At 53.2% G+C, this 27,573-nt stretch overlaps 1 protein-coding gene across 2 annotated transcripts in view; it reads left to right on the forward strand.

Annotated features, from left to right (window-relative positions):
* Nucleotides 1-27,573, forward strand: part of PPL (periplakin) — a 54,964-nt gene that overhangs the window by 18,052 nt on the left and 9,339 nt on the right. The window contains exons 2-16 of one of the 2 annotated variants that reach the window (XM_032144597.2): nt 8,998-9,097; nt 15,083-15,237; nt 16,598-16,718; nt 18,039-18,164; nt 18,256-18,297; nt 19,732-19,893; nt 19,996-20,103; nt 21,359-21,454; nt 23,405-23,527; nt 23,714-23,860; nt 24,502-24,653; nt 25,482-25,579; nt 25,750-25,907; nt 26,915-27,093; nt 27,178-27,316. In XM_032144597.2, the coding sequence (XP_032000488.1) occupies nt 8,998-9,097; nt 15,083-15,237; nt 16,598-16,718; nt 18,039-18,164; nt 18,256-18,297; nt 19,732-19,893; nt 19,996-20,103; nt 21,359-21,454; nt 23,405-23,527; nt 23,714-23,860; nt 24,502-24,653; nt 25,482-25,579; nt 25,750-25,907; nt 26,915-27,093; nt 27,178-27,316 (1,906 nt within the window). Of the gene's footprint in view, nt 1-8,997; nt 9,098-15,082; nt 15,238-16,597; nt 16,719-18,038; nt 18,165-18,255; nt 18,298-19,731; nt 19,894-19,995; nt 20,125-21,358; nt 21,455-23,404; nt 23,528-23,713; nt 23,861-24,501; nt 24,654-25,481; nt 25,580-25,749; nt 25,908-26,914; nt 27,094-27,177; nt 27,317-27,573 lie in introns of both variants that reach the window. The other variant, XM_058433876.1, reaches the window with a different exon arrangement.

Below are 27,573 nucleotides of genomic sequence, written 5' to 3' on the forward strand. Positions count from 1 at the left end.
CCAGGCTGGAATGCAGTAGTGCGATCTCAGCTCACTGCAGCCTTGACCTCCTAGGCTCAAGAGATTCTCCTGCCTAAGCTTCTCAAGTAGCTGGGACTACAGGTGCACACCACCACACCTGGCTAATTTTTGTGTTTTTTGTAGAGACAAGGTCTTCCCATTTGCCCAAGTTGGTCTCGAACTCCTAGGCTCAAGAGATGCTCCTGCCTCAGCCTCCCAAAGTGGTGGGATTACAGGTGTGCACTCCTGTGCCTGGGCCCATACATAAACATAACTAGAGGGGATTTCTTGCTCACATTTCACAGGTGGTGAAACTGAGACTCAGAAATACAGAGTGGATGGCCAGGCATATTGTGGCTCATACCTGTAATCCTAGCACTTTGGGAGGCCGAGATGGGAGGATCGCTTGAGGCCAGGAGTTCAGGACCAGCCTTGTCAACATAGTGAGAAACCATCTCTATTTAAATATTTGAAGATAATATAAAAAGATTAAAAAAGAAATACAGTGTAGCTCCTCTATCACACCGTCACAGGTCACACTGCTGGTTGGTGTAGTCAGGATCTGAACCCTGTCTGACTCCAGACCCGAAGTCTTTCTCCTACACAGGCTGCCATCCCAAGTGACCCTGGGTAGTGACTTCACGTCCGGGACCTTGGTTTGCTCATCTGGGTAATGAGCAGTTGGGGCTGGATGGCTTCTGAGTCCGCTTTGAGGGCCAGCGGCCACTGCCCTCAGCACGTGTGTCCGTGTTACTCTCTGAGTAAGAAAAGGGAGGGCTGGGCATGTACCCTTGGCTGTCACTGAGGCCCTTTCCCTTTTCCGGTGTGTGTGTGGGGAGGGGGGATATCTTTGTCTTCCCGGCTCAGGCAGGTGGCTGCTGTCGGTGTCTGCGTGGGCAGGACAGGGCTGTGTCTCGGCCTCCATCAGTGGGGCTGATGGCCCAGGGGTGCTGCGTCTGGCTGCCCCATGCGGCTCATTACCGAGATGAAAAGCTGGACCAGCCTAGCCGGTTTCCCAGCACTCCTGGGACCCGTCCCCTTTCCTGCAGGTTCCTGCCCCACCCACATTCCTGCTGGCTTCCTAGCATGGGGCTCCCATGGCTCTCCAAGGGACACACATGGTTGATTCCTGCAGCCAGCTGTGTGGTTGGGGGAACACAGGACCTTTTGGGGCCTCTCATTCGGGACCCCAAAGCTACGGGGCAAAAATGCTGAGACTGGGCCTCCGGAGGCCTGGATTGGAACCCCAGCTCTGCCTTGCTTGCTGGCAGTGGAACTGTGGCCAAATGATGGAATTTCTTTGTACCTCAAATTTCCCTATCTGTAACTGAGTGAATTGCATGGTATGTGAATTCCATGCAATTCACTCGTTTAAAGTTGTAATCCTCCAACTTTTGAGAGCAATGCTACTTACTTAGAGGGCGGTAGGATTGATGAGCTAATATATATGTGACTTGCTTAGCACTGGGCAGGACAAATAGCCCTCTAGGAGTTAACTAGCATCTTCTAGGCTGCTGGGGGATTACCTGCAGCTGGCCAGCTTCCCTGGAGAATGAGACAAGAGGCAGGACCTGACTCAGGAGAGAAGAAACAAACCCCTATCACTTCTAAATGGCCCTTGCCTTTTATTTATTTTTTTTCTTTTTGAGACGGAGTCTCGCTCTGTCACCCAGGCTGGAGTGTAGTGGTGCAATCTTGGCTCACTTGCAACCTCCACCCCCCGGGTTCAAGCGATTCTTCCACCTCAGCCTCCCGAGTAGCTGGGATTACAGGTGCCTGCCATCATGCCCAGCTAATTTTTGTATTTTTAGTAGAGATGAGGTTTCACCGTGTTGCCCAGGCTGGTCTTGAACTCCTGACCTCAGGTGATCTGCCTGACTCAGCCTCCCAAAGTGCTGGGATTACAGGCCTGAACCACCACGCCCAGCTGCCTTTTTTTTTTTTTGGTAGCAGCTTTACTGTGATATAATTCATATATCATCCCGTTCACTCATTTTAAGTGTTCAGTTCAGTGTTTTTGTTTTTGTTTTGAGACAGGGTCTCACTCTCATTGTCCAGGCTGGAGTGCAGTGGCGAAATCTCAGCTCACTGCAGCCTCAACCTCCTGGGCTCAAGCAATCCTCCTACCTCAGCCTCCCAAGTATCTGGGACTACAGGTGCGCATCACCATGCCCAGCTAATTTTTTGTGTTTTCAGTAGACATGGGGTTTCATCTTGTTGCCCAGGCTGCTCTCAAACTCCTGGGCTCAAGCGATAGGCCCACCTCGGCCTCCCAAAGTGCTGGGATTATAGGTGCGAGCCACGACGCCCAGCCCAGTGGTTATTCATATAGTCACAGAGTTGTACAACCATCCCCACAATCGATTTTAGAACATTTTCATCGCCCCAAAAAGAAATCTGATACCCCTTAGCAATCACTCTCCATTTCACATCCTCCTGGGCCATGGAAGCCACTCATCCACTTTCTGCTCCTGTAGATTTCTCCATTCTGGACATTTCTTATCAATGGAATAATATGTGAGCTTTTGTGTCTGGCTTCTCTCACTGAATATAACATTCTCGAGGTTCCTTGAGGCTGTAGCAGCTCTCAGTCCTGCCTTCATTCTTTGGCCGAATAATACAGATAGACCACATTTCGTTTATATTTTCATCAGTTGATGAATTTTTGAGTTGTTTCCACTAAAAAGTGGAGGCCAAAAGGCTATTATGAATCATGCTGCTATGATTCATCTATGTACAAGTTTCTGTGCAGGCATAGATTTTTTTGTTTTTTTGTTTTTGTTTTCTTGCTTTTTATTTTCTGAGACGGAGTCTTGCTCCGTCACCCAGGCTGGAGTGCCGTGGTGCCATCTCAGCTCACTGCAACCTCTGCCTCCCAGGTTCAAGCGATTTTCCTGCCTCAGCTTCCTGAGTAGATGGGATTATAGGCACATACCACCACGCCCAGCTAATTTTTTTGTACTTTTAGTAGAGACGGGGTTTCACCATGTTGGCCAGGCTGGTCTCGAACTCCTGACCTCGGATGATCCACCCATCTCGGCCTCCCAAAGTGCTGGGATTACAGGCGTGAGTCACCGCGTCCAGCCCAGACATAGGTTTTCATTTCTCTTGGATAGATATGTAGGGGTGTGCTGGGCACAGTGGCTCATGCCTGTAATCCTCATATTTTGGGAGGCCAAGGCAGATGGATTGCTTGAGCCCAGGGGTTCAAGACCAGGTGGGCCAACATGGCGAAAGAAACCTCCTTCTCTAAAAAAAAAACAAAAATTAGCTGGGCGCAGTGCCGGGCTCTTGTAGTCGCAGTTACTCAGAGGCTGAGGTACGAAGATTGCTTGAGACTGGGAGGTCAAGGCTGCAGTGAGCTGAGATTGCACCACTGCACTCCACCCTGGGCAACAGAGTGAGACCCTGTCTCAAAAAATAAAAATAAGGCTGGGTGCAATGGCTCACACCTGTAATCCCAGCACTTTGGGAGGCCGAGGCAAGTGAATCACCTGAGGTCAGGAGTTTGAGACCAGCCTGGCCAACATGGCAAAACCCCGTCTCTACTAAAAGTACAAAAGTTAGCCGGGTGTGGTGGCACACACCTGTAATCCCGGCTACTCGGGAGGCTGAGGCAGGAGAATCATTTGAGTCTGGGAAGCAGAGGCTGAGTGAGCCAAGATCACGCCAGTGCACTCCAGCCTGGGCAACAGGGTGAGACCCTGTCTCAAAAAAAATAAATAAGTGAATAAATAAGTAATAAAAATAAAAAAAAATACATAGGGGTGGACTTGCTGGGTCTTATGGTGACTGCTTAACTTTTGCGGAATTTCTAGACTGTTTTCCACAGCTGTGCCCCGTTTTGCATCCCCACCAGCAAGGCACGAGGGTTCCAATTTCTCCCCATCTTTGTCAACACTTGTTACTGTCTTTTTTATTATAGCCATTGTAGTGGATGAAAAGTGGCATCCCGGTGTGGTTTTGGGCTCTTGGCATTTTAAATTAATCTATGAAGCACCTACTGTGTGCTGTGAGCCTTGTAAGATCGTTACATGGAGTTGTTAAGGGCCTGGAGTCCTGGCTCTGCCATCTAATTGCTTGGTGACTTTGGCAGAGTTATTTAACCCCTCTGATCCTCAGTTTCCACACCCATAAACGGGGATAATAATACAGTTACCCACCGTGCTAACATCCAGCTCGCAGTGTTGACATGAAGATTGAGTCAGAAACAGTGAGGAGCCTGGCATGTGGAAAGTAAGTACTGGCTCATATTATGACGGTGGAGGTTGTTATTGCTGTGATTTTCCTAGCATCCCCGTGAGTAACTATTAGCCCAGTCGATCACGTGCCTCTGGAGTGAGATTGCTTGAGGGGAGAATCGCGGTTCACAAGCTGTGTGACCCTGGGCAAGTGCTTTGGTGTCTCAGAGTCTTGGTTTCTTCGTCTCCTTCTTCAAAGGGGCACACGAACCTCCCCGGGGACTCAGGGCAAGGATGATATTGAGCTGGTGCCTGTGAATGTGTCCGAGGTCTGGCAAAGCCCACAGCAAGTGGCAAATGCCCAGGATGGCTTTGTGGTCATCTCCAGAGGACAGATGGAGAAGCAGAGGCTGCACGAGGGTAGGGCACTTGCCTGCGGCTGTCTAAGCAGCAAGCGGCCCAGTGGGCCTTGGGCCTGGCCTGTCTGCCCGTAGCGTCCTGCTGCCGCTCACAGCTTTGTCCCATCAGGAGTCCAAGGTCCCTGAGGCAGTGGTCGTTGCCCCACAACTCCCATGTCCTCTGAGGGGCTTCGGCTGGAACAACAGGCCCGGCCAGGATGGAGTCCAGAAGCTGGCTTTTCTTGCATCTGCTGCGATCCATGAAAGGGCTGGTTTGGGAGCTGGCCCTGTGCCTGAGGTGGGGCTGGGCTCAAGAGAGACAAAGGCCCCCACTTGAGCCACAGTACAGACCCTAACGATGCACTGCAGAGTCAGGGGTTAAATATTTGGGGTGAGACTCACTGCCTCTAGGTGCAGCTGGCCCGGCAGATGGTCAGTGACTGGGGTGGGAGTGTGGGGGCCCAGAAACTCACATTCTCCATGTGGCCTGCCCAACCAGGAAGTGGGGGGTTAGGGAATGAGGGAGGAGTCAGGTAGACCCCTGACCTGGCTGTTCTAGAAGCCCAGCTTATCCCTTCTTACCCAGATCCTCCATCCAAAGCTTCCCGCTGCAAAGCCTTCCTGGCCACCCCACCAAACACCAGCTTTCTCCACTGCAGGACTTGTCAGTGCCTTTGCTGGCTCATGAACATATCGAGGGTGGGGTTTTCCTAACTGCCTTGACCAAGGAAGAATAAGACTTGTGAGAGTCGGGTTCCTGGGACCCCCCTTTGGGACAGGCAGCCCCCAGTTGACCTTGCAGAAGGTATGGCTTGGGTCCTGTTCCCTCAAGATCCCCCAGCTCCGGTGTATCCAGGTCTGCCACAAAGCTGGCCCTTGGGCAAGGTTTAGGACCTAGACGGATGGATCCCCAGCATGTTTGCTCCTGCCATTTCTGCCCCCAATGCCCCCAACATCAACAGCACCTGTAGTGCTGGTCCATGACTCCAGGAGGTGTCCATGTACCCTGGGGAACCTGCAAAAATAGCAATAATGATAGAGCTTCATGGGCCCAGCTCTGGAGAGCTGGATTCAGCAGGTCTGGGTTAGTGGCCCAGAATCTGAATTTTTCATGCTAGGCCCCAGAACCTTGACCTGGGGAGCATCACTCTAAAGGGCTGGTGGTCCCCTCTGCCTTGACAGTCAAGAACGCCGCCCTGGCCCACCCCCCGGGACGTGCCAGGACCTGCCTCTCTATGGCCTCTCCTCACTAGAGCCTTCTGCACAGGAACTCCAAATTCTTCCTTCTGCTTTAGCACCCAGCCGACACCACCTCCTCCAGGAAGCCTTCAGTGACCACCGCTGTCCCCGCCCAGCCAGTCCAGAGGTTCCCCTGGGCATCCCCAGCCTCCAGGCGTGCCTCAGTCTCGCGACTGTTTATATAAATACTGATTTCCTCCTGTTCTGTGGAGTGGATCAGGGAGGGAGAGGCTTGTCTTTGTGAGGTGCAGGGCCCGCACACAGCAGGTGCTTAATGAGTGTGAGTAGAAGGAAACTTCTGCGTGCCTAGCCGCTCAGGCCCCACTGTGGGTCTTCAATGGAGACAGGGGAATTATCATCACTGGCTAACTGGGTGACAATGGCCAAGTTGCTTTCCCTCTCTGGTCTCTGTTTCTTTCTTTGTTTAAAGAAAACAACAGAGGGAGGCTGGGCCTGGTGACTCACACCTGTAATCCCAGCTGCTCAGAAGGCTGAGGCAGCCAAATCGCTTGACCCCGAGAGGTGGAGGTTGCAGTGTGCCAAGATCGTACCACTTCCAGCCGGGGCGACAGAGCGAGACTCCGTCTCAAAACAACAGAGGCAGAGCTGGGTGATCTCTAAGGCTCCTTGATAACTAAAATCACAAACCTTTGTTGAGACTTAACTCTGTGCCCGGCTCTATGCACAGCCCTTTGGCAGTGTAACCTCACTTCCATTCATAACCCCTGCCACCCTGGCCCGGGAAAGGGCTGTTACTCTAGTCCATTGGATTGGGAGACAGAGGCACAGATAGGCAAGGGAGCTTGGCCAAGACACACAGCCACTAAGTGGCTGATGGGAGCCAATATCTGAACCCACAGCTAACCCCAGGGCCAAAGTCTTAACTAACTCCCATTAGAGCATTTTCCAGAGTGGTCTGTCTGTGGTTCTGGGGAACGGGGGACAGTAGACAAATGTGACAGGAGGAGACACAGAGACAGTGAGGGAGAGGGCCAGTCTGCTTTCAAAACTTTTTTTCCTTTTCTTGTTTTTTTTGAGATGGAGTCGCACTCTGTCACCCAGGCTGGAGTGCAGTGGCGCAATCTCAGCTCACTGCCACCTCCACCTCCCGGGTTCAAGCAATTCTCCTGCCTCAGCCTCCCTGAGTAGCTGGGATTACAGGCGCCCGCCACCATGCCTGGCTAATTTTTGTATTTTTAGTAGAGACGGGGTTTCACCATGTTGGCCAGGCTGGTCTCAAACTCCTGATCTCAGGTGATCCGCCCGCCTTGGCCTCCAAAAGTGCTGGGATTACAGGTGTGAGCTACCACACCGGGTCTCGAGTCTCTTTCAGGCTCTCTGAGAAGATCAGGAGAAAGGCTGGGCCTGACGCCACCACGGCTGTCACACCTCCTGACTTGAAACAGTGGGCAACCCAGTGTCACCACGGAACCCAGTGCCACTGCGTTGCCATGAAATTTATTTTGGCGGCTAATTCACTCATGGTGAGGGCTTCTGATTTTCTGTTTAAAATGGGGAGAGAAGTTACCTTCGTAAACACATTTATTTAACTCTAAAATAAAATGAGTAGGTTGAAAGAAAAATATCAGGTAATTAAAAATAAGACTGCTCAAACAAAAGCTTGTTCCCGAACTTTCATAGCAGCGTGATTGTCACGATCGCCCAAAGGTGGAAACGGCCCAGATGGTTGTCAGTTGTTGAATGAATAAGCAAAATGTGAAGTAGCCAGGTGACGGAATATTATTCGGCCATAAAAAGAATGAAGTTCTAATAGATGCTGCAATATGCATGAAGCTTGAAAACATTATGCTGAGAAGGCAGACACAAAAGGCCACGTGTTGTGTGATTCTATTTATATGAAATGTCCAGAATAGGCAAATCCATAGAGAAAGTAAATTCCTGGTTGCCAGGAGCTGGAGGGGGTGGGGAATAGGGAGTGACAGCTTGTGGGTGTGGAGCTTTGGGGTGAGAAAAATGTCTGGAATGAGATAATGGTGATGGTTGCACAATTCTGAATATGTAGTACTAAAAACCAGTGACTGTGTACTTTAAACAGGTGAATTTTATGGTATGGCCAATGTTTAAAATATGGTGCGTTTTGCCAACATGGCAAAATAGAAGCATTAGAAGCTGGGTGTGCTGGTGGTGCCAGTGGTCCCAGCTACTCGGGAGGCGGAGGTAGGAGGATTGCTTGAGCTCAGGAGTTTGAGGCTATAGTGAACTATGATCACGCCACTGCACTCCAGCCTGGGTGACAGAGTGAGATCCTATCTCTCACCAAAAAAATATGTAGGCAGGGCCTGGTGGCTCACATCTGTAATCCCAGCACTTTTGGAGTCCGAGATGGACGAATTGCTTGAGCTCTGGAGTTCGAGACCCGCCTGGGTGACATGGTGAAACCCCCTGTCTACCGAAAGAAATGTAAAAGTTATGCAGGAGTGGTGGCATGTGCCTGTAGTCCCAGGTACTTGGGAGGCTGGGCTGGGAGGATTGCTTGAGCCTGGGAGATAGAGGCTGCAGTGAGCCATGACTGTGCCACTACACCCCAGCCTGGGCAAGAGTGTGAGACTCTATCTCAATAAAATGAATGAATGAATGAATGAATGAATGAATGAATACAAATAAAAAATAAAAGCATTAGAGAGAATGATCAAAGTGGAGGCTGGCTGGGCGCGGTGGCTCACGCCTGTAATCCCAGCACTTTGGGAGGCCGAGGCAGGCGGATCACTTGAGGTCAGGAGTTCAAGACCAGCCTGGCCAACATGGTGGAACCCCGTCTCTACTAAAAATACAAAAATTAGCCAGGCTTGGTGGTGTGTGCCTGTAGTCTCAGCTAGTGGGGAGGCTGAGGCATGAGAATCATTTGAACCCAGGAAGTGGAGGTTGCGGTAAGCTGAGATCACGCCACTGCACTTTAGCCTGGGTGACAGAGTAAGACTCCATCTCAAAAAAAATTTAAAAAAAAAAAAAATGGAGGCTGACCCCCTGCCAGGCACTGCCTTGTCTCTGTGGCTTTAGTGATGTTGCCCTATGGGAACAGCCCAACTACCTCAAAGGCTCTGTGGGCAGCTCCTGCTCGGAGCGTGGGGCGGGGGCCAGCCGGAGGATGGGGTGCTGGTGGGGACACAGCCCCCACCCACCAGGCACCCCGCCCATCTCCCCTCGGCTTCTGCCCGCAGCATCTCTAACAAGGAGCTCTCGGAGCTGATCGAGCAGCTGCAGAAGAATGCCGACCAGGTGGAAAAGAACATCGTGGACACAGAGGCCAAGTTGCAGAGTGTGAGTGCCCCCACTCCCACCCGGTACCCCGTGCTGCCAGCCCTGTTCAGGACCAGGATCTGTTTGGAACTGGTGATTCTCACCCAGGGGTGATTCTGGCCCCAAGGGAGCATGCAGACATTTTGGTTGTCACTGCTTGGAAGGAAGGTGCTCCTGGCGTCCAGTTGGGGAGGGGAGACAGGGATGCTGCTGAACACCCTACCGTGCGCTGAAGGGCAGGGGTGCCGAGGTCAGGAAGCCCTGGTCTGTGAGAGGAACCTGGCCACTGTCGTTAATACTAGTACCTGCCGGATACTAAGTTCCTCCCGCTTCCTGGGCCGTGTACAAAGTGTCTCCTGCCTGGAGGAGTGCCATGGGGTCAGGCTCTAGGGAAATAGCCCAGCCTTGTCCTTGCTGGGTGACCTTGGACAAGTGAGTCATCCCACCTCCCCATGAACGAGATTCTCTCTAAGCAGGCAGGAGTGATGGTTGCCATCTGGCAGGGTGGGTGTAAAGATTAAATGAGATTATGCAGGTATAGTGCAGGCCTATTATCGTCAATATCATTCTCACTGCTCATCCTACTGCTGCCATCACTCAGGGTGCAGGTCTTCCTCCGCCTTCTTTGGAGAAGAGAGATAAAATAGCTGGGCAAATCACTTTCCCCTCTCTGTGCCTCGGTTTCCCCTTCTGTAACATGGGGATAACAACTGGCCGGTGGACTCAACGGCATGAGGCCTCTGTACCCTGCGGGACTCACGAGCCGCTGGAATGGTCACCTTCTCTTCGAACCTTCCACCAGCGTCAGCCCGGTGCGATTGGGTTGATGCCTGTTTTGTAGCCTGGAGCAGCTGAGGTTCAAAAGGGGCTGGGGTGACGCGTCAGTGACAGAGATGGTGCCAGCATCGGCCTGGAGGTGGAGTTACCAGATTTAGCAAATAAAATACGAGATGCCCAGTTACATTTGAATTTCAGAACACAGATCATGTTTTAGTAACAGGAAAGCCCATGTATTATTAGGGAAAGGCTTATGCTAAAACATTGGTTGTTTATCTGAAATTCATGTGTAACTGGTGATCTGTATTTCATCCGGCGTTCCTATGCGGGAGGCGACTAAGAGGTAGGACCAGGCCAGGTGCGTAATGGCTCACGCTGCCGTAATCCCAGTACTTTGTGAGGCCGAGGTGGGCAGATCACTTGTGGTAAGGAGTTTGAGACCAGACTGGCCGATATGGTGAAACCTCATCTTTACTAAAAATACAAAAATTAGCTGGGTGTGATGGCGCATACCTATAATCCCAGCTACTCAGGAGGCTGAGGCAGGAGAATCACTTGAACCCGGGAGGCGGAGGTTGCAGTGAGCCAAGATCGTGCCACTGTACTCCAGCCTGGTCAATAGAATAAGACTTTGTCTCAAAAAAAAAAAAAAAAAAAAGATGGGACCAAAGGAGTGGGAGGCTGAGGGTGGGGAGGTCAGGAGGGAGATCAAGGTCTGCCCGGCCACTCTGCTGTCCCCAGGCCCAGCCATAGGTATCCAACCCCCCTGCTGGCCCAGTTGCCCACCCTCTGAAGGCCTGTCCACAGCAGCCTAGAGACCCAAGGGGGTGGGTGGGCTGGGGTGGGCACAGTCCACGGGGGTGCAGGGGGCAGGTAAGTGGAGACTCTGTTGTCTTCCACCAGCTATCCCCTGCAGGGGCCCCAGGAGTGGGCCTTGCCCTGGCCTCCTGCCTGGGGCCCTGCCCTCCACGCCCCCCTGGGCCTCCACCTCCTGCCTCTCTGGCCTCTGCCTGGCCACCCCACACCTTTCCATCCCATCAGCTCCCCTTGTCATTTGCAGTTACATCCTCTGCCATCCAAGGCCCCCTGTGGTGGTGGATTTTTTTCTTTCTTAAATGGAAAACATCTTTTGGGGGTGTGTCTCTTTTTTCCTCATAACAAAAATAATATGTGTTCATCGCACACATTTCAGGACGGATAAACAAGCATAATAAAGTGAATTAAAATCATGAGCCAGGCGCGGTGGCTCGCACCTGTAATCTCAGCACTTTGGGAGGCCTAGGCAGGCAGATCACCTGAGCCCAGGAGTTTGAGACAAGCCTGAGCAACATGGTGAAACCTCATCTCTACAAAAAATATGAAAAATTTGCCCGGTGTGGTGGTGTGTGTGCCTGTAGTCCCAGCTCCTTGGGAGGCTGAGGTGGGAGGCTCACTTAAGCCTGGGAGGTTGAGGCTGCAGTGAGCTGAGATCACACCACTGCACTCCAGCCTGGGCAGCAGAGGAAGACCCTGCCTCAATCAATCAATCAGTCAATAAAGTCAATCACGTAGAATTCCACCACCAGAGGTATCTATTGGCTATTAACATATTGGTGTATATCTGTTTGACCTTTGTGTGTGTGTGAGACAGAGAGAGAGAGAGGGAGAAAGAAGGAAAAGGGTTTAACCTCATTTTATTTCCCTGGAGTATTGACTCAAAACAGGTAATTTTAAACCATTTTTATTTATTTATTTATTTTGCAGAGACAGAGGTCCTTGCTATGTTGTCCAGGCTGGTCTTGAACTCCTGGCCTCAAGCCATCCTCCTGCCTCAGCGTCCAAAAGTGCTGGGGTTACAGGCGTGAGCCACTGTGTGCTTGGCCTGAACAATTTTTTCTTTCTTTCTTTCTTTCTTTTTTTTTTTTTTTTTTGAGACAGTCTCACTCTGTCACCCAGGCTGGAGTGCAGTGGTGCTATCCTGGTTCACTGCAACCTCCACCTCCCGGGTTCAAGTGATTCTTCTGCCTCAGCCTCCCAAATAGTTGGGACCACAGGCACGCACCACCATGCCCAGCTAATTTATTTATTTATTTTTAGGTAGAGATGGGGTTTTACCACATTGACCAGGCTGGTCTCGAACTCCTGACCTCGTGATCCGCCCACCTTGGCCTCCCAAAGTGCTGGGATTAAAGGCGTGAGCCACCGCGCCCACCCTATTTTTTTTAACTTCAACTGAACCCACTTGAGAAAAGAAGCTAGGCTTTGAAGACTACATGAATCACACAATCTTTTTCTTATTTTCTTTTTGCTAAAGATACTACTATTTATTTCATTTCCCAGAAGTTCTCTTGAATTTTCCATTTTTTTTAATTGAGGGGAGTTTCACATAACATAAAATTAACCATGTAATGTGTACAATTCAGTGGCATTTAGTACATTCACAATGTTATACAACCATCACCTCGATCTAGTTCCAAAACATTTCCCTTACCCCAAAGTGAAACCTCACACCCTTAACAGTTACTCCCCACCTCCTCTTTCCCCCTGGCAGCCACTAATCTGCTTTCTGTCTCTGTGCATTTATTTATTCTGGATATTTCGCATAAACAGAATTATACACTGCATCACACATTTATTCAAATGCTAAACACGCAGAACACCGTATAGCGAACACCCATATCCCACCACCTGATCCTACAAGGAACGTCTGCTGAATTCACTTTATCACGTATCTGTCCGTGTGTGTGTGTGATTTATTAGATATATCAGTCCCTATAACTTTTTATTTTTATTTTTATGGAGACAGGGTCTTGCTCTGTCACCTACGCTGGAGTGCAGTGGCGCAATCACGACTCACTGAAGCCTCAACCTCCTGGGCTCGAGCAATACTCCCACCTCAACCTCCCAAGTAGCTGGGACTACAGGAGCATGCTACTGTGCCTGGCTAATTTTTGTATTTTTTTTTTTTTTTTTTTTTTTTTTAGAGATAGGGTCTCACTGTGTTGCCGGTGCTGATCTCCAACTCCTGAGCTCAAGCATTCCTCCCGCCTGGGCCTCCCAGAGTGCTGGGATTATAGGCGTGAGCCACTGCACCCGGCCCCTATGACTTTAAAAAACTTTTTTTATTAAGGTATAACTTACACAAACTGTAGAGAAGTGTCTACATTCGAAGACTTCACCTGGGTGAATTTTTGCATCGGTAGATACCCAGATAACCACTGTCTGGGATAAGATGGATAACTGTCTAGAAAGCTCCTGGGCCCTTCTCCCTAGTTGATATCCCTCAGGGGTCAACCCAATGCTGATCTCTCTCACCATCGATCACTTCTGCCCGACTTTGAACTTTTGAACACTAGCCTCCCTCAGCTAGATATTCTCTTTCTGTCTCAGCCAGTGTTTTGAGAGAACTTGCATTCCCACTGGGCACCTTCACGAATTAGGCAATGATTAATGGACTTCCTCCTTTTGCGAAATTAATCTTTGATCTGCAGCTCAGGGAAGCTGGTGATAATGGAGTGAATAAAATTCCACTCCAAGTAGGCCGTGCGCAGTGGCTCACGCCTGTAATCCCAGCACTTTGGGAGGCCAAGGCGGGTGGATCATGAGGTCAGGCGATCGAGACCATCCTGGCTAACATGGTGAAACCCCGTCTCTACTAAAAATACAAAAAATTACACAGGCGTGGTGGCGGGCGCCTGTAGTCCCAGCTACTCGGGAGGCTGAGGCGGAAGAATGGCGTGATCTGGGAGGCGGAGCTTGCAGTGGGCCGAGATCATGCCACTGCATTCCAGCCTGGATGACAGAGTGAGACTCCATCTCAAAAATAAAAAAATAAAATAAATAAAAAAATTCCACTCCAAGTCAAGAAGCTGATGTTTTGTTGTAATTAATGGGCCAGCCTACCCCAGGGTTGGGGGATGCCTGGTTCCACTGGCTTTTTGGATTGGTTGGTTTGAGGTAGGGTCTCACTCTGTCGCTGAGGCGGGAGTGCAGTAGTGCAGTCTTAGCTCACTGCAGCCTTGAACTCCTGGACTCAAATGATTCTCCTGCCCCAGCCTCATGAGTGGCTAAGACTATAGGTGCATGCCATCACACCCAGCTACCTTTTAAAAATATTTTTTAATAAATGGGGTCTCACTATATTGCCTACGCTGGTCTTGCACTCCTGGGCTCAAGCAATCCTCCTGCCTCAGCCTCCCAAAGTGTTAAGATTACAGGTATGAGCCACTGTGCCTGGCCTCCATCGGCTTTTTGAGACATCAGCCTCACCTCCAATCCTCTGAGGAGTCAGGCCTGTTCCTTCAGCCCTTCCAGACTTAGCCAGGCAAAGACACTCTTGACACATTTTCTTCCTCCAAGAGGAAGCCAAGTCTTTACTTCGTACCAGGCACCACGTCACCCCTGTGTATTTCTCGTTTTTCTTCCTTTTGCTTTTTCTTTTTTAAAAACAACTTTATGGAGACATATTTCACTTAAAAAAGGCTCCCACTGCAAGTGTACAAGTCAATGATTTTGAGTAACTTTAGCAAGGGGCGGAACCACGCCCATGAATCAGTTTCAGAATATTTTCATCCCATGCAAGATCTCTTGTGCCTATTTACGGTTAATGCCTCTTCCCAGCCCTGCCCCAGGCAACCACTAAGAGATAGAGACGTTCTGTCTCTCTGGACTTGCCTGTTCGGGACACGTCACATCAATGGATCCCACACCATGTAGGCTCTGTCTGGCTTCTTTGCCTTTGAATAACGTCTTCCAGGCTTGTTCGGATGGAGCACGGTCCATAGTTCCTGCTCTTTGTTGCTAAGTGGTATTTCTCAGTTCACTTCACAAGCAGGTATTTTGCTTATGCCCATTATAGAGATGGGAATGCTGAGACCCAGCTAGGGGAAGGGACTGGTGGCCGCCTCTGAGTGCCCCAGCGTCAGCCAACCTGCACTCAGTCCCCTCACTGACATGTCACTGCCTCCCCTGCAGGACTGGGGATCCCTCAGGGATTCATCCCCAGGACCTAGCATGGTGTAGACTCACAGCCAGGCTTCTCAAATATTGACACAGTGAATTAACCACTGTGATTAGAAACCTACTGTGTTAGAAACTACCGACTGCGCTCCATCTGGACAAGCCTGGAAGACGTTATTCAAAGGGAAAGAAGGGGAGCACCCTGCTGACCCCTTTCCTCCCACCCCTCCCATTGCCACCGTGCCCGCTCTCGGCTCCTGTTCATTGTCCCCTCTCTTGTGACCCTCACAGGATCTGGCTCGGCTGCAGGAGGGTCGGCAGCCTGAGCACCGGGACGTGACCCTGCAGAAGGTGTTGGACTCTGAGAAGCTACTCTATGTGCTAGAGGCGGATGCGGCCATTGCCAAACACATGAAGCACCCACAGGGGGACATGATCGCCGAGGAGTAGGTCCCTTCGGCTTCTTACCCCAGGGGAGCCATCGGGGGCTATGGGCCAGGGCAGGGGGTCCTGTTCAGCATTTGGGAGCCCAAGTCAGGGGTTATCAAGGGCTAACTAGGTGCCAGGCACGTGCCAAAGGCGTCACATGATCCTTTTTTTTTTTTTTTTTGAGACGTAGTTTTGCTCTTGTTGCCCAGGCTGGAGTGCAATGGCACGATCTCGGCTTACCGCAACCTCTGCCTCCTGGGTTCAAGTAATTCTCTTGCCTCAGCCTCCCAAGTAGCTGGAATTACAGGCATGCACCACCATGCCCGGCTAATTTTTGTATTTTTGGTAGAGACAGGGTTTCTCCATCTTGGTGAGGCTGGTCTCAAACTCCAGACCTCAGGTGATCCACCTGTCTCGGCCTCCTAAAGTGCTGGGATTACAGGCATGAGCCACCGCAGCCAGCCTCACATGATCCTCTCCATGACCCTGTTTTGTAGTTGGGGAAAGGGAGGCTCGGGGTGTTGATATCCCCCTTGTTCTGGAGCCACCAGGCTGACCCGTGAGCTTTTGAGCAAGCTCTCCTGCTGCCTGCTGCCCTATCCCTGGCTTCCTTGGCTCACGACTCCCAATTCAGTTTATCGTGGATGAATCAGCCCCGCTGACTCCTGCCTTGTCCCATGCCCCATCTCCACCCCAGCAAGGGCAGGGCTCTCTCAGTGCCCCACGACCCTCGGCACTTGTCCTTGGCATGGCATGCACCACACCGTGGGCCCTGCTGGATGGCAGACTCCAGAAAACAAGATCCTTCCTGCTTATTCCAGAACTTTCTATGGTTCTGGGCACATTGTAGGCCCTCAGGAAACTCTGATGGGGGAAGGAAGGTTGAAGGAAAGTGGGTAGGGCCAGGCACGGTGGCTCACGCCTGTGATCCCAGCACTTCGGGAGGCCGAAGTGGACGGATCACCTGAGGTCAGGAGTTCAAGACCAGCCTGACCAACATGGTGAAACCCCGTCTCTACTAAAAATACAAAATTAGCCAGGTGAGGTGGCACATGCCTGTAATCCCAGCTACTCGGGAGACTGAGGCAGGAGAATTGCTTGAACCTGGGAGGCGGAGGTTGCTATGAGCTGAGATCGTGCCATTGTACTCCAGCCTGGGTGACAGAGCAAGACTCTGTCTCAAAAAAAAAAAAAAAAAAAAAAAAGTGCACGGGAGGAGGGGTGAGAGGATGCAGTGATTATCTGGAACCCAAGGCCATATGGCCACTGTGTCCTTCCAGGACACTGAGGCCGGGGTCTGGGTGGGAGGGGGCCCTCCTGGGGTACAGGCAGTGCCAACCAGCCCCACTACTAAGCGAGCAGCCTCTCTCCCATCAGTATCCGCCAGCTGAAGGAGCGTGTGACCAACCTGCGTGGGAAACACAGGCAGATCTACAGCCTGGCGGTGAAGGAAGTGGATCCACAGGTCAACTGGGCAGCACTGGTGGAGGAGAAGCTGGTATGGCCTGGACGGGGCCGCCGGCTCCAGGGCTTCAGCTGGGGAGGGGGCCGTGCGTGTGCAGGGAGAGCCTAGCCATGTAATGGGCAGGGAGACAGTCATGGTCCTGATGATTTTCCAATGTGCCCATGAGAAGAGTGAGGCTCAGAGAAGTGCAGCACGAAGTCAGGGTCACACAGCTCAAGCGGTGGAGATTCGGACTCTGTCCCCTGTCAGCCACACCTTGCTGCTGCTCCTGGGTCCCACTTTCCAACCCTGGCATGTTGGGGTCCTGGTGACGTTTTGTGGAGAGGCTGGGGCAGGAGCGGCCAGTCTTCTGGCCTGTCACTCCCTTTCCTGGGCCCTTGCCACAGAGAAGCACACAGCCACTGCAGCTAGGTGTCCTGGGTTCAAGCCTCAGTTTCCCCAATTTTATGTATGTATGTATGTATGTATGTATGTATGTATGTATGTATGTATTTTTGAGACAAGGTCTCACTCTGTCGCCCAGGCTAGAGTGCAGTGGCATGATCACAGCTCACTGCAGCCTCAACTTCCCAGGCTTAGGTGATCTTCCCACTTCAGCCTCCCAAGTAGCTGGAATTACAGGTGCACACCACCACACCTGGCTAATTTTTTATATTTTTATAAAGACGGGGCTTTGCCACATTGGCCAGGCTGGTCTCAAACTCCTGAGCTTCCCCAGTTTTAATATTTATTTATTTATTTATTTATTAATTTTTGAGACAAGGTCTCACTTTGTCTCCCAGGCTGGAATACAGTGGCATGATCATGGCTCACTGTAGCCTCAACTTCCCAGGCTTAGGTGATCCTCCCACGTCAGCCTCTCAAGTAGCTCGGATTACAGGTGCATGCCACCACACCTGGCTAATTTTTTATATTGTTGAAGAGACAGGGCTTTGCTACATTGGCCAGGCTGATCTCAAACTCCTGGGCTCAAGCGATCTGACCTCATTGGCCTCCCAAAGTCCCTGGATGACCCGCATCAGCCACCATGCCTGGCCAGCTTCCCCAATGTTAGTGGCGTGACCATGGGCAGGTGACTTGTCCTCACTCAGCCTCAGCCTCTGTGTCCTCATCTGAGAGATGGGACAGTAACCATGTGGACCTCTGAGGCTCTGTGAGATGAAAGATGATATGGGTCAGTGCTCAGCAAGCGGAACTTCAGGGTTGAAGGTGTGGCCAGCATCTCCCTGTGGCTCTGCGGGGCCCTGTGAAAAAGAGAGCGCCATCATGCCCACCCCCAAGGCTCCTGGGGTGGCCGCACGTCCCAGCCCTCAGCCCACCCTCTCCCTATTGCTTCTCTGCCCTCCCGGCCAGGACAAGCTGAGCAGCCAGAGCTTTGGGACTGACCTGCCGCTGGTGGACCACCAAGTGGAGGAGCATAACATCTTCCACAACGAGGTCAAGGCCATCGGGCCCCACCTGGCCAAGGACGGGGACAAGGTGGGGCGTGTGCTGGTGTGGTGGGGACCCAGGGATGGAGGGGCTGCGCCTGAGTCCTGGCCCTGACCCACGCCCTCGGCTCTGTCCTCAGGAGCAGAACAGCGAACTGCGGGCCAAGTACCAGAAGCTGCTGGTGAGGAGCAACCTGGGGGAAAAGCCTCGTGGGGAGAGGAGAGGATGGGAAGCTCGGAGTCGGGGGGACAAGGATGTATTCTTTTAAAAATGACACAGACAGCAGGGCACGGTGACTCACGCCTGTAATCCTAGCACTTTGGGAGGGAGAGGCAGGAGGATCACTTGAACCCAGGAGTTTGGGACCAACCTGGGCAACATAGTGAGACTCCAGCTCTACAAAAACTTTAAAAATGAGCTGGGCTTGGTGGCATGCCTGTGGTCCCAGCTACTTGGGAGGCTGAAGTGGGAGGATCACTTGAGCCCAGGAGGCGGAGGCTGCAATGAGCTGAGATCGTGCCACTCCACTCCAGCCTGGGAAACAGAGTAAAACTCTGTCTAAAAAAAAAAAAAAAAAAAAAAAAGCCGTGCAGTAAACGTTTCAATCAGGAGAGGGGTTGAAGTGGGAAGAGATGTGCCCCAGCCTCTTCCTGAGCAGCTGCCAGGTCTGCCCTGGTTGTTCAGGGAAAACCCTAACAGACCCCAGAGGTACAGCCTGTCCTGCTTATTTCTTTATTAAGTATCTGCTGTGTGCTAAGTATGATGCCACTTGCTTTCTATACAAAAAAAGCTTTCCATTTTCCTTCCCAAACCTTTAAAGAATGCATTCTTTTAAAAATTGCATGAGTGTTATGCAAATGCTTCCTTGTTGCCAACGTTTCAGACAACTCAGAGAATACACAGGCAGCATTGTGTCGCTGTAAGGAGCCATGCTGCCTCTGCTCCTTACTGTTAGTGGTGACACCTTGGGCGAGTTACTTAGCCTCTGGGAGCCTCAGTTTCCTCATCTGCGAAATGGAGTTCCTACGTGTTCCTGTCTCATACGGTCGCTTTGAGGACGAAATGAGTCAATGTTGCAGAAGTTCGTCGTGTGGTGCTGGCTTGTGGAGGGCCCCATGTACCAAAATGCAAACATCCCTCCTTTTCCTTGCACCCCTGCTTCTCAGACGTAAAGTGGTGCTTTCCTTCCAGCCCTCTATAAGACGATCATGATACAGATAAAAGTAGAAGCTATAGTTACTGATATTTGTTGAGCACCAACTATATGCCAGTCTCTGTGCCCTGTGAGGTCAGGACTGTCATCATCCCCATTTACAGATGGGCAAACTAAGCCTTCACGAAAATGTAAGGGTTTTGTGTGTTTCGTTCACTGCTGTATCCCCAGTGCCTGGAGCCATGTCCAGCGCGTAGTAGATGCTCAGTAAATATTTGCTGAATGAATGAATGAATGAGTTTCAGGGGCTCAGGTGACTTGTCTAAGGGGGCCTGGCCTGGACGTGGCTAAGCTGGGCTTGTCCTCAGGCCGGCCATAGCTGGGCCCTGCAGGAGGTGGGGAAGAAAGGAGCAGTGGCAGTGGGCTGAGGACGCAGCCCTGTCCTTGCCCCGGCCCCTTCAGGCAGCGTCACAGGCCCGGCAGCAGCACCTGAGTTCGCTGCAGGACTACATGCAGCGCTGCACCAATGAGCTGTACTGGCTGGACCAGCAGGCCAAGGGCCGCATGCAGTACGACTGGAGTGACCGCAACCTCGACTACCCCAGCCGCCGGCGCCAGTATGAGGTGGGTGCGGGGGACCTGGGGCGCCAGGGAGGAGGCAGCCCTGGAAGGAGCACGGGACCGCCAGGCTGGGCACTGAGGCCCCTCCACTGACCCCCACTGCAGAATTTCATCAACCGGAACCTGGAGGCCAAAGAGGAGAGAATCAACAAACTGCACAGCGAGGGCGACCAGCTGCTGGCGGCCGAGCACCCCGGGAGGAACTCCATTGAGGTTCGTGCACCCCGAGAGCAGGTACCTCCCCCAGGGTGGCTTCTGGTCGGCCCTTGCCTGTGGGCCACCTGGAGCTCGGGCTGACCCCGGAGCTGGGGGTCCTGCAAGCTGCGTCTTGTGTCTGTCTGTCTCTATCTTGCTGTGTCTGACTCTGCCTCCTCCATTTATCCTGATCCGTTGACACCTCTGCCCTCAGCCCCTGGACTTCTGAAGCCCCTGTGGGGTCTGTATTAGTTTCCTAAAGTTGCTGCAACAAGTTAAAACAAATTTAGTGGCTTTAAACAACAGAAATTCATTCTCTCAGGGGTCTGTGGGCTGTAAGTCTGAAATCAAGGTGTCTTAGGGCCTCATTCCCTCTGGAAGCTCCAGGACACGTGCCTTCCTTGCTCTTCCGGCTTCTGGGGGTTGCCGGCAGCCCTTGGCTTGTGGCTGCATCATTCCAGTCCCTTCCTCCGTCTTCACATGGCCTTCTCTCCCCATGTCTCTCTGTGTCCTCTCTTCTTATAAGGATGTCAGTCAATGGATTTAGGGCTCACCCTAATTTCAGGATCCTTAACTAATGACATCTGCAAAGATCTTATTCCCAAATAAGGTCACATTCTTCCCAACCCCCACAATCTCACCAACCCCGCCTGAGATGGAGTTTTGCTGTTATTGCCCAGGCTGGAGTGCAGTGGTGTAATCTTGGCTCACTGCAACCTTCACTTCCCGGGTTCAAACAATTCTCCTGCCTCAGCCTCCCGAGTAGCGGGGACTACAGGCGCACACCACGACACCCAGCTAATTTTTGTATTTTTAGTAGAGACAGGGCCTCAACATGTGGGCCAGGCTAGTCTCAAACTCCTGACCTCAGGTGATCCACCCGCCTCGGCCTCCCAAAGTGCTGCAATTACAGGCATGAGCCACCACGCCTGGCCAGGGTCATGGATTTGGTGGGACACTGCTCGGTCCATGACGGTGCCTTTGTACAGATTTGCTGAAGGCACCACTTTAGGCAGACACAGCCCCCACTTGCCCCTTGTGCACCGCACAGCCTGGGCATCCATACCTGGCATCCCTGTTTGGCTTCTTGACGTGACCCCTCTCTCCTCCTCCCACCCCTGAGCAGAAGCTGGCTACCTCTGTGGTAGCCACACCCAGACAGATGCCAGATGCCTCCCTCCCCCGCCATGCCCCAGCCCAAAATCCCAGCAGTCCCTCCCTTGGTGTCTGCGGTACCTGCCCAGTGGTGACCAGCCCCTTCTTTTCCTGGCAGGCGCACATGGAGGCTGTGCACGCAGACTGGAAGGAGTACCTGAACCTGCTCATCTGTGAGGAGAGCCACCTCAAGTACATGGAGGACTACCACCAGGTACCTACCTCTCCTGGGAGTCCCCCCAGCACCAGGGGTGCTACTCTCTGAGAGTGCTCAGTGCCTACCTGGCTCATGTGTGGCCTCGTGCTGCTTGGTCCAGGAGCCTTGCGGGGCAGCCATCCCAGGCCCCCGGCACCCATGCTTCTGATGGCGTGTGCAGACATGTCCCAAGCTTGCCAGCCCCTGTCCATCTTCCCTGGGGACCAGGGCCAGAGTCTGATTCCCCAGGTCACATGGGGCCCAGGGTGAGTGTGTGGGGTTTTAATTTTGGTAAAATCTATAATATACATGCAGATACATAAAACAAAATTTGCCTTTTTTTTTCTTTTTTTTTTGAGAGAATCTTGCCCTATTACCCAGGCTGGAGTGCAGTGATGCCATCTCAGCTCACTGCAACCTCCGCCTCCTGGGTTCAAGTGATTCTCTTGCCTCAGCCTCCTGAACAGCTGGGATTACAAGTGCCCACCACAACACCCAGCTAATTTTTGTATTTTCAGTAAAGACGGGGTTTCGCCATGTTGGTCAGGCTGGTCTCGAACTCCTGACCTCAGGTGATCCTCCCGCCTCGGCCTCCTAAAGTGCTGGGATTACAGGCGTGAGCCACCGCACCCGGCCAGTTTGCCATTTTTAAGTGTACAATTCAGTGGCATTCATTGCACTCGCAATGTTTTGCAACCATCACCACCATCTACTTGCAAAACTTTCCATCACCTCAAACAGAAACCCTATACCCTGGCTGGGCACAGTAGCTCATGCCTGTAATTCCAGCACTTTGGGAAGCCGAGGCGAGTGGATCACCTGAGGTCAGGAGTTCAAGACCAGCCTGGCCAACATGATGAAACCCCATCTCTACTAAAAATACAAAAGTTAGCCAGGTGTGGTGGCCCATATCCGTAGTCCCAGATGGGAGGCTGAGGCAGGAGAACTGCTTGAACCCAGGAGGCAGAGGTTGCAGTGAGCTGAGATTGCACCACTGCACTCCAGCCTGGGCGACAGAGTGAGACTCCGCCTCAAACAAACAAACAAAAAAAATCCTGTACTCATTAGGCAGTAAGTTTTCCATTCCCACTCCCCCAGCCCCAGGTCACCTCTGGTCTTCTTGCTGTCTCTATGGACTTGCCTCTTCCAGATGTTTCACATCTAGAACGAATATGAAGAATCAGTGGGATCATGCAATCTCTGCCCTTTTGTGTCTGGCTTGTCTCACTGAGCATCATGTTTTCCGGGTTCATCCGTGTTGTAGCATTTTCAGTGCTTCGCCCCTTTTTATGGCTGAATCATATCCTATTGTATGGCTAGACCACTGTGTTTATCCACTCATCTGTGGCTGGGCACTTGTCTGTTTCCAGAGGAATGAGAGTTCTTAAGAAGCTGTAGTTAATTCTTAGGATTGAGGTGTCTGGGGAAAGCTGGATGTGGGTGACGCCGTGTCACTCCTCATTCACTGAGCCGCATGGTGAGGGCTTCAGGTCCTGTTCATGGCTGCAGCCCAGGTGCTCAGCCCAGGGGATAGCTGATGGTGACCAAGAGTTGATAGACTGAAGAATGGGCAAGAGAATTTTCGAGAACAAGAAGGGGAGGCTATTATCAAAACCTAGAAAGAAGCTATAGTATTAAGTCTGGGTGTTCCTAGCACAGAGAGAGGAATTGAATCAAAGACACCTCAAGACTTACTGATATCTCCAAGAAAATATGTCACAGAGGTGGCATCTCATGTATGGGTGGGAAGGGACCTGGCTTCTCCCAGTGAGGCCCCTAAGGAGCCAGCTCAGGGAGGGTGGGGCTGTCTCCACGCAGAGGAGCCTCAGGCTCAGCACAGGGTCCCATGGTGGACTCCAGGTGAACCGGAGGCCCAGCCCCGCCTGAGGGATGAGCTTGAAGCCTCGGACAGAAGCCCAGGTGCTTCTAGTGGTTTCCTGGCTGTAACAGAGCCACCTTTTCCCCTAGTTTCACAAAGACATGAAGGACGCTCAGGAGCTGCTGCGCAAGGTGGACTCGGACCTGAACCAGAAATACGGCCCTGACTTCAAGGACCGGTACCAGATTGAGCTGTTGCTGCGGGAGCTGGATGTGAGCCATGGCCCAGGACCCCTGCTGGCCCTGGGGGCGGGGGACCCCTCTACACCATGCCTGCCCTCAGCCCTGTACAGGCCCCTGCACAGCACCCCACCTGCTGAACCCAGCCCCTGCTCGGCGTCCTCCCACCAGGGGGAAGGCTGTTGGTCTCACCCGGGCCCCTGACCCCGTTCTCTCCAGGACCAGGAGAAGGTGCTGGACAAGTATGAGGACGTGGTGCGGGGGCTGCAGAAGCGAGGCCAGCAGGTGGTGCCCCTCAAGTACCGCCGGGAGACTCCGCTCAAGCCCATCTCCGTGGAAGCACTCTGTGACTTTGAGGGGGAGCAGGTGTGCGGGGCCAGCTCCTCTGTTCGCATCACTACAAAGCCTTTGGGGTAACATGGTTGGATCCGGGGCCTCAGGTGCTGTTCTCAGGAGCCTGTGCCTGTCTCCGTGGTTGGTGTCACTCTGCCAACCCTTCCCCTCGTGCAGGCCGACTGGCACCCCTATGCCACCCCCACCTCGGCTGCTCTGGCTTTGTGTTCCACCAGCTTAGCAATCCCAGCCCCGCCTCAGAGGTCCCAGGCCAGGTTCTCATTGGCCCACTGTGAGTCACGTGTCCACCCTACACCGATCACTGTGGCTGGGAACGCCAGTGTCCACCCTATACCAATGACTGTGGCTGGGGAATGCCAGTCTCTCATTGGCCAGGTCCAAGTCACGTGTCCATCTGGAGCTTGGGAATGGAAAAAGAGAGACCACACGGACTGGGATTTGGGAGGGAAGTTTCCCCAAAGGGAAATGGAGGTGGGTTGCTGGGCCGGCAGCCTCAACATATGTGCTTCTCCTGCATGCCCCTCCCCACTCTACGGGGAGGGTCCAAGTGATGAGCCAGGCTCCCCAGGTCCAAGAGTCTGGGGTGAGATGGTGACCGGGCTCCCAGGCCCTCAGGCCCCCCCGGGATCCTGACTCTGGCCTGCCCCCGCCAGGGCCTGATCTCGCGGGGCTACAGCTACACCCTGCAGAAGAACAACGGGGAGAGCTGGGAGCTCATGGACAGCGCTGGGAACAAGCTGATTGCTCCTGCCGTCTGTTTTGTGATCCCCCCCACAGACCCTGAGGCCCTGGCTCTGGCTGACAGGTACAAGGGCAAACGCGGGAGCCTGCATGGACCAGTCCCACCCCCAGGGCTTCTCAGGCCCCATTCATAGCCCTGGGGATTTGGCCTCAGCCTGTGGGTAGCGGGGGGTCGCTGACACTCTCCATCTGCACCCCCTTGGAGGTTCACGCAGGAGAGGGGCAGATCGTGGGCCAGCTGACTTACTGAACATGAATGTCCAGCTCTGGGCTTCGTCCTGGCCCCCTGACGAGTTTCTAAGCAGTTTCTAAGGGCCCCTGGCTCCCGCCCTCACTGCTCCCTGTACCTGCAGACCCCAGCCCCTCGGCTGGAGGACTCAGCTGGGATAGGGACTGCCTCCTCTTTGCTCCCAGGCACTTTCTTCCACTGCACGCACCGCTTTTTATTAAGTGACTAGCGTATGCGTCAGTCTCGTTGGGCCTGGGCTCCTTGAATTTCCTCTCTCCAGGGCCTAGTTAAGTACCTGGTAGAAAGTAGGTGCCCAGGAGCTCCTTGCATGAATGGATGATTCAAGGAATGCCTTCATTTATTAAGTATTTATTGAGCACCTACTGTGTATGCTCCCTCAGGGGTAACATCTTGGTGGAGATTACTGGACAGACAATTTTAGGTAGTAAGACTTCCTATGAAGGAGGAGGAGGGAAGGAGGGAGAAGAGTTCTGAGCCCAGGAGCACGGAAAGGCCAGTGCCACAGTAAGCACTTGCTGTCTGCATCTAAGGAGCTGTCAGGCTCCTCTGGGGTGTCTGCCCAGCCAGAGTCCGCAGTCCCACCTCTGTGGGTGCAGGGGGTGGTGGGCTGCCCAGGTTCCCAGCTCATTTCTGTCCTCACAGCCTGGGCAGCCAGCACCAGTGTGTGCGGCAGAAGGCAGCTGGGAGCAAACGCAGGCTGCAGCAGCGGTATGAGGTGCTGAAGACCGAGAATCCCGGAGGTGGGTGCCAGGGCCACTCGCCTGAGACTCTGGGGGTACCGGGGAGGAGGGGCTGGACCAGGGTCTGTGCTGTGGATGAGACGGCAGGGGGCTGGCTGCCTAGGTCCATCCCTGGGCCTCACTCCCCTGGCCCGTTGTCACACCTGCCTGTGTCCTCCCTCCCTCCACAGATGCCTCTGACCTACAGGGGCGGCAGGTGCTTGCTGGCTTGGACAAGGTGGCCAGCGACCTGGACCGGCAGGAGAAGGCCATCACAGGGATCCTGCGGCCACCGCTGGAGCAAGGCCGGGCTGTGCAGGACAGTGCTGAGCGGGCCAAGGACCTCAAGGTACCTGAGGGTCAGGAGCACAGGTGGGGCCGGGGGAGCTCTGCACTGGCCCCCTGGGGCCCCTATTTGAGGTCTTTTCCCCATGGAGTCTTGGGACATTCACTGCAGGTGTCTCATAGGGACAGCCTGCTGCATGTAACCGGGTCCCGAGTCATGGAGGTGGCAGGGCTGCTCTCATCACCTCCCCAGGAGAAAGAGCTGGCAAGACTTGCATTGTTCCTGCATGGCTTGTCGATCTGATGCCTGGCATGGCACATGGGCTGTGGAATTCCGCAGGACTGGGTCACCGGCTGGCTTGACCACAAACACATTAGCGTTTATATTTATAAACTCCAGGCCTCAGTGTCTTCGGTAGGATGGGTTGGCCCTGCTCGCAGGGCAATGGCGAAGACAGGGTGAGCTGATGCCGGGGGGATGTAGCGGGGCCCCACCTCCTTTCCTATACAAAGTCTCCCACATCCTCAAGGCAGCCCTCTGAGGCAGGGAGTAGCACTCCAATTTTACAGAAGAGGATCTGGGATTGGAGAAGTGCCATAGCCCCTGATGGGGCCTCACAGTGAGGGCCAAGTTGGGGCCAGTCGGGCCGATGCTGGTCTCAGGTGTAGCCTGACCCCACAAGTCCCTTCCTAAGCTGCTGGGAGTCGTCACGCCCCCACCCGTGACTGGGTGGAGTCGTAGTACTCACCACCCAGGGTTGCCGCAAAGATTAAACAGAAACGTCCACATGCAGTGCTGAGAACAGCACAGGCCCGGCAGCTGCCTGGGTGCTTCTGGTGTCACTAGTGCTTCTGGTGTCCACAGTCTACCTCAGCGGTTCCCTGGGATGCTCGTGAAAAATGCAGCCCTCAGGCTGGGGTCCAGACGCCGGGTCAGAGCCCCAGAGTGTGCCGGGCCTCTCCAGCTGCTTCCACTGTGCCTGATGAGGGAATCTGTGCCCACCCTGGGCACATCCTCAGGGGAAGGGGCTGCCTGGCTGTGTCCAAAACTGCGGGCCCTGGTCCCCACAGAACATCACCAACGAGCTACTGCAGATTGAGCCTGAGAAGACGCGGAGCACAGCTGAGGGCGAAGCCTTCATCCAGGCCCTCCCAGGCAGCGGCACCACACCCCTGCTGAGGACCCGGGTGGAGGACACCAACCGGAAATACGAGCGCCTCGTGCAGCTGCTGGAATTGGCCCAGAAGAAGTGGGTGGCAGACAGGCAGCATGGAGGTTGGGGTGGGTCAGGGGACCAGGTGGGCATCCCCCGACGCCTGACTGGTGTCCTCAGGGTTGATGTGGCCAACCGCCTGGAGAAGAGCCTGCAGCAGGGCTGGGAGTTGCTGGCCACGCACGAGAACCATCTGAATCAGGATGACACAGTGCCTGAGAGCAGCCATATCCTGGACAGCAAGGGGCAGGAGTTGGCGGTGAGTCTGGGGCCCAAGTCCTGGGAGTCCTTCTCTGAGCAGGTGAGGGCATCAGGCACATCCACCTGCCCCGTCTGGACAGACGAGGACACCAGCATCCAGTCTCCCCAGGTTTGGAATGCCCAAATCGGGAACTGCAAATGGAGGCCTGCAGCACAAATCTGAGCTATTCACGGGATCTGTGTGACTTATGGGATTTCAGGTGCCAGCATTTTAAGATCAAATATCTGCAACAGCCAGTGTAGTGGCACATGCCT

The sequence above is a fragment of the Hylobates moloch genome, unplaced genomic scaffold (genome assembly GCF_009828535.3).
Source record: "Hylobates moloch isolate HMO894 unplaced genomic scaffold, HMol_V3 SCAFFOLD_23, whole genome shotgun sequence".
NCBI lineage: Eukaryota > Metazoa > Chordata > Mammalia > Primates > Hylobatidae > Hylobates > Hylobates moloch.